The 11,852-nt window shown below is 38.6% G+C and overlaps 1 protein-coding gene across 1 annotated transcript; it reads left to right on the top strand.

Moving 5' to 3' along the window:
- Positions 1–172: 172 nt before the first annotated feature.
- Positions 173–10,884, top strand: LOC139469552 (dynein regulatory complex subunit 3-like). The gene is made up of 11 exons (XM_071251744.1): positions 173–261; positions 778–951; positions 2,312–2,428; positions 2,660–2,829; positions 3,521–3,667; positions 4,920–5,039; positions 6,351–6,463; positions 7,395–7,569; positions 7,896–8,027; positions 8,873–9,067; positions 10,616–10,884. The coding sequence occupies exons 2-11, from the start codon at positions 792–794 to the stop codon at positions 10,862–10,864; spliced, it is 1,578 nt and encodes a 525-aa protein (XP_071107845.1). The 5' UTR covers positions 173–261; positions 778–791; the 3' UTR covers positions 10,865–10,884.
- Positions 10,885–11,852: the final 968 nt, after the last annotated feature.

Raw genomic sequence — 11,852 nt, forward strand, 5'->3', positions numbered from 1 at the left:
GAAACGGACTTCTCTTTCTAAAATTATTATCATTAAATTTTATTTGGCAAAGCTATTATCATTTTGTAGATGCTTCGTACATTGAATGACAAATAATGTTGATTAATATATCATGTGGCAATAAATAACACCTTTTGAGCATGTCCAATATAAACACGGAAGTGACCGTTGTTATGCCAACAGGACGCCATTAGGGCTCTAAATTTGAAGCAAAGAAAATGTTCCCGTGGAATTGACCAAAGTTCATGTAATCTGATTTATGTAAGTGAAGCATATGTTTTACACATTGAACTGATGCAACTTGTTGTTAAATGGCGTTAAATGTTACAATGAATGACACTCGTCATGATTGTCCAGTGAGTTTGCTAGGGAGAAAATGGCATTAGAGCTTTTTCATGATGTTGACTTCACACTTCCATATCTTTCAATCTTTTCCAAATTTGACAAAAATCTTTGCGACATTTTGTATGACAATCAGTCAATGTCCTAAAAATGAACCGATCTGAAACACTGATTGTTTGGAGTCTTCACTGTTGATTATGCTATCCAATATTCGTTCAGATGGATCTACCAAGAAAATGACAAATAGGCTATAAACAAATTAATCTGAAATATTTTTCAGCTAATACAAGAAAATGTATGTTGCCCATGCTTAGATACAAACAACCACTATTCAGTTATTGTTGTTGTGATATTGCCAAAATATTCAAGTATCTTGCCCTTTCATATGTTTTGATTTTGTAAGAAAACTTTAAGTGTTTTTAATTTATTTTTCAGAAATAATACCAAAGATGAGTCGCCTATACGACACGGTTGAGCCCTCAGTTATTGATGAGGAAATGCTCCAGAGATCGGTGGAGGAACAGGGGCCAAAAGAAGAAGCAGGAAAACTTGCAAAGGCTGAGGGGATAGATTTCTCTGATGTCACATCACTCAGATTGGATTTTAAAAGTACACTTTAGACTTAGTTTTAGATTTTGTGATGGATTCTCTGAAAAATGAGTCTGTTTTTGAGTTGCATCTGATGGTATCTACAATCTGGGACCATAAGTATTTCCACACAGTCTTATGTCAACAGCTCGTCCAGTTACTTCTGTGTACTACATGGATATATTCGGCTCCAAGTTGATAAATGCTGGGAAGTAGATGGAGTAACTGTCCTGACAAATGCAAATAATTTTCATTGCTTTCTGAATAGAACAAGTCCAATATATATAGCTTTCAATTATCAAAGGTCTATGATTAAGTATGTGAGTTATGATAGATAACTTTTTGAAACATGGCCCCGGTTCTTAGTGGGCATTTACAAGTTGATAGTTCATAGAGACAAAATATTTACATGGATTTCAACTATTGTACTCTTTATGAACAAAGCTCAGTTTCTACTTTTCGACTCTACACCAAATCATTGTTTGCTTGGTGCAGGCACAACATCAAGCATATAAATGATGTCATATAATAATTAGAGTTTGCGTTTACAGCATCCCATATACAAAAATACTCACTGAAAAACTGAGAGAAAAAAACTGGATTGCAAAAAAACCCACCTTCATGCGTCCCATTACACGGTTTTTATACGTTATAACAAGTTTACTTTAGGCATAACTTTTTGTTGTTTTGTTACGAGTTTCTCTTGCCTCCCAAAATCCATGTGGTACACACATAAAAACAGGCACTTAAAGGTTTAAACCAGACACTTTATTTATGCTCAAAATGGTTTAAAATACAGCATTTCAGGTCTACATTTGATTCTTGGGGGGGGGGCATGCACCCAAACCCCTCTAGATAACCTAGCACCTCGCGACTAACATGTCCAAGGACCCCCTTATTGTGGAGACCAATGCTAACACTGATAATGGAATGTCTAAATTTGCCATAACTGCCCAAATCCATCACAAATTAGAGAGCTACCATGGAGCCAAGTCCTTAAGATATATTAGACTGCAGATCTGTTAGGAGTCTCAGATGTATGTCCTACTTCCTGCTCTATGGCAGATCCACAAAAGAGGGGGTTTATGATTGTTTTTGTTTTATTATGTATTAAGTAAACATACTTAAAAAATTGTAAGTTTGAATTTAAAATGATGTACCATGAATTTACCAATGATATTATTACAGTGTGATGGAATACATACATCACTTAGGTGATGTTTAATCCATATGTCTGGATGCCGGATTGTCATTAATTTTGTTTGATGCAGATAGGAAAATGTGTGGGCAAAGCCGACAGATAATGCTGCTCTGTTTTGTGCTTACTTTCAATTAATATGCTAAATTACTAGGCCTGATTTTTTTTAAATGTCCTTTTCAGATATTTTGAAAATCGACAACCTCTGGGAGTTCACCAACCTTGTGAAACTACAACTAGACAATAACATTATCGAAAAAATAGAAGGATTAGATATGCTCGTCAATTTGGTCTGGCTTGGTAAGTAGTTTTTTAAGATTTTCTCAAACACACATATTGGTATTTATCGTCTTTTACACATGATATGTTTGCGGGTTGAATACAAACATTATTACTGTTTCCTTCTTAAATATTCTTCCTTTCATTTCGAAATTTGAAAAGAATTGTCCTCACTTCTGGAATAAAAATGAAACAATTCTCTTGCAGTTGTATCCAAAGACTCTAAAACATGTACACTAACCATGTTTTCAGATTTATCCTTCAACAACATAGAAGTTGTAGAAGGCCTTGGTCAGCTGACTAAACTGGAGGATATTACTTTGTACAACAACAGAATATCTCGCCTGGAGAACATGGACACGCTGGTTAATTTACAGGTGCTCAGCGTCGGCAACAACGACCTCAATCAACTGGAGCTAGATGTAAGAGCAGCTGTTCGTCAAGAGTCTGGTTAATAGTAGACTCCTCAGGGAGTTGAGAAACTCTTGACTTCAGATATGTTTACTGTTCGGGGAATGTTAGAGTGTCTTAATGCTAATGGTTACTGCCATTTTGTTGGTTGTAGTAAAACCTTGTGGTGTCCTTCACCATGATATAACTATCATATTCTGACTTGGGTAGCTTAATCAGGTAGAACAAGAGACGACTAGTACAGAATGCTCATATTTATTTACATGAACATCACATTATACATCAAATATATATAACAATGGGGAGCATACATAGACTTTCAGGGAGTGAGCATGTTTCTAGGAAGTCAAGAACAAATCTGTAGACACTTCTTCCAGATCGATATTTGTACTAACTTACATGTGTACATGGTATGCCATTTGTTTGGGTAATTTGACCAATCACAACATGGTTATGTTGTGCGGACCAGCCATTTGGCTCAATACGGTGTAAACTTATTCACTCACGATAGACTTTTTATAGGGGTTATTACAGTTATAAAAGGATGGTGTAGGATATTTTTGGTATTTGAAGCTTACTTCTTTGTTGTTAATATGTTGATAGAACAGAAATCCAGTTATTCTAGACCAGAATTCTTTTTTCCATCTCTCTTTTAAGATGAAAGTTTAAACTGTCTGATTATAGATTTACAACTTTTTCCAGTTAACATATCTAAGGAAGTTCAAGAAACTGAAGACACTAAATCTGAATGGAAACCCTTTCTGTGAGGAAGAACTGTGTAAGATGAAGGTCATTGCCTTCCTCCCTCATCTCGAGTTCCTGGACTACAGACTCATCGATGAGCAGTCGGTGAGACATAGGCACTTGTTGTCAACTCAAATATATTTCTATCATGTTCTATATTTACTATGCTTTAATGTTTTTTATGTTATTTTTCACGTTTCATTTAACTGTATCTTTCCAACTCTTACGAGTACTGATCACGTCTATAAGCTTGTTGACATTGCAGGACGGAATAGGTGCCCAGTACTAGGGCTGGGACAGGTAACTCGGGTACTTGGGTCCTCAGTAGGACCTGGGTACCCAGGGGACTACCCGGACCCGTGTTTAGTCACGTAATAAATTTTTTAATGACAAAAATTCACTGTTACTCCATGGTTACACTACAAGTCACTAATATTTGCATTCCTTTCTAACTATGCACAGATTCCTTCCATCTTTTATGTCTTTGAATTAAGATAAAGCTTCAGTTAACTTCAGTGTATGCATGACCAAATCAAATCAATACATGTTTCTAAATACTTTTTGCCAGGGCTCTGGCAAAACAATTTCAGACATCAGACATTTTGTCCCCAACTCTTGAGACCTAGAGCGGGTACCTGGGTAGGGTCAGGTAATGGGGGTTGGGGACCTGGGTAGTAAATTTGGACTTATCCAAGCCCTATCTAGTACCTCTACTTGTTGTAAGATCTGACTGAAAGAGGGCACTGGCTGGTTACTTAATGTGGCTGTTAGTTGTTTACCTTGTACATCCACAGTGGGGACCATTGCTCATGCTGTCACATCCTGGCATGTCTGGTTCACACTGGTGTACAATGGAAAACGGTCTAATAGCCACATAATGTAACAAGCCTGTGCCTGTGTCATTTGTAGCAGAATGCAGCAGAGATACTAGGGCTGGGACGAGTCCAAATTTACTACCAGAGTACCCAACCCCCTATTACCTGACCCTACCCGGGTACCCACTGTAGGTCTCAAGAGATCGTACAAAATGTCCAATTGAGAAATGTTTCAAAGGAGCTCTGACAAAAAGTATTTCAGATGCACTATAAAACGATCTGGTCACATATACACTGAAGTTGACTGAAGCTTTATCTTTATTCAAACAGTTGAAAGTCAGAAGCCATGCATGCATTGTCAGAAAGAAATGCCAATGTAAGCGACTTGTAGTGTTCCAGATACTTTTCATCATTAAACAATATATCACATGACTAACCACGGGTCTGGGTAGTCATGTGGGTACCAGAATCCTACTCAGTACCCAAGTTACCCATCCCAGCCCTAAGAGATGCAACTCAAATTGTGTGCCTGTCATTTGTAGCGGAATGCAGCGTATGAGCGATTCCAGATGGGTATTGAAGAACGTCTGGACAATGAGAGGAAGGCTCAAGCCAAACAGGAGGAAGAGGAGAGAAGATCTAAAGAGCTGGAACTTCACAAGGTACGCTAGCCATTCTTTTCATGTGTGATTATGTTCAAGGGATATCGTTGATGTTGTAAAAGACGGGTGATTAGGTGGCCACAATGGTGGCTGAATATGGTTGTTCTGATTGGAAGACTAATGGGACCCACCTGCACAAAGCACCTGTGAAGATCCAGGGTAGAATAGGTTTTCAGCAACCCATGCTTACCTACACAGGCGACTATGCTTGTCGTAAGAGGTGACTAACGGGATTGGGTGGTCAGACTGGCTGACTTGGTTGATGCATATCTTCGTATCCAACGCACATCATGTAAATCACTAGATTGTCTGGTACAGACTCGATTATTTACAGACCGCCGTCATATAGTTGGAATATTCCTGAGTGAGCCGTTAAACAAACAAACCTGCACAAAGCAATGTTATTGACTGTTGTCAATAAGAGACCTACAATAGTTGTAGCCTTGAGATCAGTTTGTACAAGTGGGCCCAGTGAAGACAAAGAAAGAAAGATCAGGAATGATTCCCTGTATGTGACATTGTTGATATTTCTGCAATATTTCTAAAAGCAGCATAAATGCACTCTCTCAGTAGTGGTGTAGCTACTAGTGTGACACTCAATGCTGATCATATAAATAGTGTCACAATCAAGCACAAGCTGCGGATGAGAGAATACTTCACAGTCGATCAATGGTTTCCCCAATGCAAGAAACCCATATGTTTGACACTTTTAATGATTAATTTCCCAATTACATATGTCCTTGGGAATGCAAATAATTGAGCACGTCTTTATTGATTATATACACAATATTGTCATTAAGGCTGTCAGTATAAAAAACTCTTTTGAGCGAGTGAGTGAATATTGTTTTATGCCGATTTTAGCAATATTTCAGCAATATCAAGGCAGGGGACACCAGAAATGGGCTGAAATATCTTTTGAAATGAACAACATTGGTAGACATGATAACATATATAACACAGGACTAAGATGCCACCGGCAGCACACAATACTTCCGTTTGTGTTCAAGACATCCTAGACGTTCCTCCCACATCAAGCTGACACGCTGTGATATAACTGGAATTCAGTTCAAAGCTGCATTAACCTAAACTCACTCGCTCAAGATGCCCTTTCATCTTTTGGACAATGATGAACACACAAGGAACCCCAATATTTGGTTCCCAAGCAAAGAAAAGTTATGCAGACAAGGGGCCATTCGTTATTACATATCTTATGATAATGTGTTCTTCCCAGAGATCCGAACTCTCAAAGTTTGTTGTATTGGTGAATGTCTTCCCTAGCTTTCTGTGATACTCATGTTACTGTTGTTTCAGGGTGGCTACGTGGAGCTGATGAATGGCCCCAGTCTGTTTGACAGCATGTATGATGAAGATGCAGAGGGCAAGAAACTCAACGAGATGCCAGGAGTGGACGAACTGCTCATTGTATATCCTTTTGGGCTTCAATATGTATGGTTTTCAGTGAAATATTTTGTTTCACATTACGTTAATTTTCATGCTATGGGATATATACATGGACATTGTTGACCTGAATAACCTGGTCATTGGTACGAGGGGTGTTCATTAAAGATTTCCCCTGACCCACTTCGGTCTGCCAAAATGGCGGTCTCCACTTGATGGAAAGTGTCCTTATCAATGGCTAAATGGGGGCGACCAGGAATGGCAGCTGTTTCCACAGATGTCCGACCACACTGGAACTGGCGATGCCAGTGTTTAACAACGTTAAACACCTGTAAAAGTGGTAAGATTAATAGTTTGGTGCTGCAAATTCAGACAAAACCCATAGATACATGTATCATTACACATGTGAAATTTCAACCAAATATGATAACCCTAAGTGGTTTAGGGGAAATCTTTAATGAACACCCCTCGTACATCCTACATTCCCCATCACAAGATACTCTTGGGGTAGATTTTGTCTCAATTAATCTCATCTCGAGAAACCAAAAGATAAAACTTTACATTAATTCATATGATTTGTGACAGAATCTTGGGGAAAGTAAAGTAGAGATTTAAAGTCGTACCAGTTACTATTCACAGCATAATGAAATATCTACCACGCAGATCAATCAACCATCAAACATGTACATGACGTGGAGGACATCTATTTTGACAAACCGTTGGCAACCATTCGGAAATATTTGCACTTGGTGGAGGGATAGAAAGGTATCCTGATTGCCAGTAGAATTTCACGCTATTTAGGGGATGTCTGGGTAATACTCCGGTTGTTGGTACCGATTGTTTTACTTGTATAAAGATAAAACAGGTTTTGAAATGTTCAACTGAAGAGACTGGTGTCCAGTAGTCTCTCTGCAGATTGTCCTGGCAATGATGGAGATATCTTCCTTAACACAATACTTTCAAAGAGAACTTTGTGAGGATCTGCCACCAGATATTTGACTATGGTCTCCAAGAACACTCGAAACGCCAGGACGAGGTGACTCAGTTCTGGGAGTGTGTGGAGGAAGCCAAATCTGAGAACAAAGCCATGGGAATGAGGACCATTGAAGACTTCATTGTCGACAAGAAGAGGGTAGGTGATACCAAGCTGTACTTGCTCAAGACTTTGAACCAGCTAAATAATAGTACATGATGTTACTCATCGATGTGTTACGGATGGCACTGTTGGATTATTTGGGCTGAAGTTACATTGGATGAAAGCTTATAAATCTCCTCATCCTTGTTGAATGATGAAGATGGTCAAGCCAATGAAACTTGGCCATCAAGTCAGTTTATCCAACTTAGACTAAATTGACCATTTAAAAAAGAAACATTCACAAACTTCCATGAAATGGCTATACTGGTGCCCTAGTAGTACAGCTTACAAGGCCTATATTTGCCTGTCTTTCCATGTTCCAGCTGTTCCAGGAGGTAGCGCAAATCACTGACCCCAAGATCTTGGACACCAAGCTGGCCGACTACCAGACCCGGACATCAGACCTGTGGGATCAGCTCATGGGTCTGGAGCTGCAGCTTGTGGATCAGCTCGAGGTGAGTTACCTTTTATGGACAGTCATCAGAAACCCTCAGAGCTGGACGGTTGGCACAGGGTTTTTATATGTATGAAAATATATGCAATTGGGTGGAAAAGTGTTTGTAATCCTCCAACTTGTGACCAACCCTTTGCTTAAGTCCTTGTACTATTTTTTCAAAGAATATTACTTACTGTTATACCACTTATAAAACCATGAGTTTTAGATTAATAATAATAATGATAATAATAATAGGCTATTTATATTGCACATATTTCCACACCACTTAGGTGCATGCTCAAAGCACTGTTATTACCCCGGTCACTGGATCATTGTGCACTCAAGAATCATTCTCAGCTCCCTGGGGAGTATATAACCCAAGCTGACTGTTTGATGCTAGAAGATTAACAACCACACTGCCAGCTCATCCTACCAGGTACCAATTCACTGCTGGGTGAACAGAGGCACATTTCGAACAAAGTGTAGCATGTGCTCCAGTGTGAGGCAGGACGGAAGCCCAAGAAACTCTCAGGAGTCAAGCTGCCGAAACGCGGTCACCAATCCAAGGACTCTCTGCGGCTGACGTTGCTTAACTTTACCTGATTTGTAACCTGTGCACTGTGCAATATAGACTTCGGTCATTAACTGAACTGAATAGAACCGATTGTTGGCCAATTGTTTTTTTCAATCAATGTATGTCCGTCAAAAAGTGCATCACAATCCACAATAAAGAAGTTCACGTTCATTAAACTTGGTTCTTACATCATTTCCTATCTGGTATTGTTCCATTTATGACAAAAAGACATTTATTTGCCTTATGTTTTAGCTGATTTCAGAATATGAATGATGATCTTTTCATTTCAGGATGTCATCAAGGACTTTGAACGCAATATGCAGGATATGGTGTCTAACTTCACTGAGCAAGTTCAAGGTTTTCTGACTCAGTGTCGTGACCTTGAAAACCAACACCACGAGAGGATGATGGAGATTGCCATAGTGACCTTGGAGAAGGTCATCAAGAATGAGCTGGATGAAGAAATCTCAGAGGATCTTAGAATGGTGAGCAGACAAGACACTTATTGAAATGTCCCAATCATCAGTATCAACCCAGTACTTGGACAGTGATCGAGTGAGTTGGGTATACAGCACTTTCATCAGCATTGGAGTTACATCACAGCGTGTCAGCTTAATGTGGGATGAACGTTGGTGCAGGTCTTAGACATTTACCATTTTGGTGAAACCCACGAGCACAGGTATGGTGCTGACAAACCTAGAGAACTGGGATTTAAACCCATGATCACTGGTTTCTGGTGTGACCAAGGGACACAACTCTGCACAGTGAATTTTGGTGCATGCCCAGTACTTGTACAGGATAGAGTTGATGTCGCATCTATGTATTCAGGGTTAGATATTGGTGCTAGTCCTGTAGTCCTTGCCAAACTGCCCAGTAGTTAAGGTATCATGAGGACTAGTAGAAATTTGCCATTTTTTAGGGGTTTTGCTATTTGTTATCATTATAAGGAATAGTGGACTAATGATGTGCTTTTCTACCACTGAGTCTGTATAAGTAAGTGGCGACACTGAATTAATGGAGTGACATGGGAAAGATGGTTGTTAGTTGTTTTACAATAAATGGTAACTCCAGTCAGTGTCAGGAATAAATAAGAATTCATTGTGCAAGACCTGACATTAGTCAAGTTAGTTTCCGAACATTGTTCATGAACTACATGAACTGGGACTACATTTGGCATCAACACTTGGTAAGGTTTCATATATTATGTGTACCCAGCAGGATATTGCTGGTATAAGGGCGATTAAACTGGAATCTGTGGGGCTCCCTAGCAACCCTTGCCAGTTGCAAGAGGTGATTTAATGAAGGGCAGTCAGGCTCAGTGACTTGGCTGATGGCGGGTCATGGTACCCCAACTGCATGGATCATTGCTCATATCAGAGCTACAGCTAAGCAGTGTATTTGCGTAAAATACCACCCCCCCCCCCCCACAAAAAAAAAAAAAAAAAAAAAAAAAAAAAAACATATTCAAAACCAAATTACTTATAATTAACTTGCATACAGAAACGCATGCATTAAATGTAAAAACTCAAATGTCTTAAACAGCTTGCGTATATACCCAATGGAGCTTTTTCAGCATGCATACAAAGGAGCTAATTTCCAAAACACAATTACGAGCCATTTTACTTTCCGAGTCAAGCCTATATATTTAGAACAGTTATATACATCTAAAACATCATTTCATTTTTTTAAATCTTAAAAATGTTCACTAATTTTGGGATAAACGCAATAGAGTGATTAATAGATGAGTGAAAAACTATTGTTACCCAATGAAAAATCAAATAATCCAAATAGAATAGAACCCCTAGAGTAAAAACTCAATTGCTCAAAAACTTATCTGGAGCTCTGTCTTAATACGAATCATGGATTGTCTGGTCAAGAATTTTGTTTATTTCCAGCATGCCGTCATATGGCTGAAGTGCTGCAAGTGGCAATAAAGCATGCATGCACACACAGAATTCAACTTAATATTTAGATTTTCACAACTGAAACAATTCAAGGTACCATACATAACTTCAAACCTTTTTCAATTTCAGCTGTTTGTAGACAAGGATACCATCAACAATGCTGTCACCTCATCACACGACGTCCATCTGCTGAAGATCGACAACAAGGAGGACGACATGGTAACCAGAATCAACCAATGGCTGAAGGCGATGATCGAAACTATCCATGAAGAGGAGGAGATTAAGCGTAATCGTATGCGAGTGGCTGAAATCAACCACCTGATTGACAACATGAGGGAGGAGGTGGACAACCTGGATCTCCTTCAGCCTCAGTACTGAGAGGAACGGAGATGATAGTGATGTGATACTGACAGGTGTATATACAGGGGCTGGTATATTAGTGGTGTGATACCTACGTGACATTTACATCTGTAACACGCTACAGGACTTGTTCTTACAGATATCGTTACAGGTTAGGTTCAACTGTTACCCGTTTGACTGTGTACTAAATCATAATAAGAAATCCATTTTGTTTCTGAAGGACATTGAATTAAGGAGTCAGCTGGATAATAAGACTAAGAAACATGCAGTTATATTTTCTCCACCAAAGATTAAGATAGTTAAGGTACAAACTGTGATAATTTGCATACCAGTAAGTAATTTTTACATTTGGAAATTTTCATTAAACATATTTATATTAGATTTTTCTGTTTCAAGTCATGCTTTATTGAGTTCATCAAGACGGAACAGATATATACTATGTACATATGTTCATATTATAGAAAGGCTTTATTGTTGCTTTAATAAACATGTAGAAATCTACAAGCATTGACTCATTGTAATTATATGATTAATATTATAAATATATGTCCCATCAAAATCAATTTGTATATTGAACTGTCAAATAAATCATTCATTCTTTTCATTTATCTTTTCATTTCATTTATTTTCATTCTTTTTCTTCTCATCATGCTCATTGTTTTTTATACTAAGCCTTGTTTATAATTTTGTTTGTTATTTAATGCCACACTCAGCAATATTCCAGTGATATGACAGCAGTATGCAAATAATCAAGACCATTCAGTGATCGACATCATGAGCATCGATCTACACAGTTGGGATATGATGACATGCATCAACCAAGTCAGTGAGCCTGACCACTTGATCCCGTTTGTCACCCCTTACAACAAGCATGGGATGCTGAAGACCAATTCTAACCCAGATCTTCACAGGTTGTCATGATCAACAATGGAAACTAGGTGATGAGTTCAAAAGTTATCACTTCAACACAAAGATGTGTGGCAGTATACAAGACAAACAAACCAAT

The sequence above is a fragment of the Haliotis cracherodii genome, unplaced genomic scaffold (genome assembly GCF_022045235.1).
Source record: "Haliotis cracherodii isolate W230 unplaced genomic scaffold, xgHalCrac1.p SCAF_2, whole genome shotgun sequence".
In the NCBI taxonomy this organism is placed as follows: domain Eukaryota; kingdom Metazoa; phylum Mollusca; class Gastropoda; order Lepetellida; family Haliotidae; genus Haliotis; species Haliotis cracherodii.

Excerpts from the sequence above, each read along its gene's own strand:
- LOC139469552 (XM_071251744.1), top strand. The coding sequence starts at position 792 with ATGAGTCGCCTATACGACACGGTTGAGCCCTCAGTTATTGATGAGGAA. Across the intron at positions 952-2,311 it reads ACTCAGATTGGATTTTAAAA|ATATTTTGAAAATCGACAAC; the intron begins GTACACTTTAGA and ends TGTCCTTTTCAG. Across the intron at positions 2,429-2,659 it reads CGTCAATTTGGTCTGGCTTG|ATTTATCCTTCAACAACATA; the intron begins GTAAGTAGTTTT and ends CCATGTTTTCAG.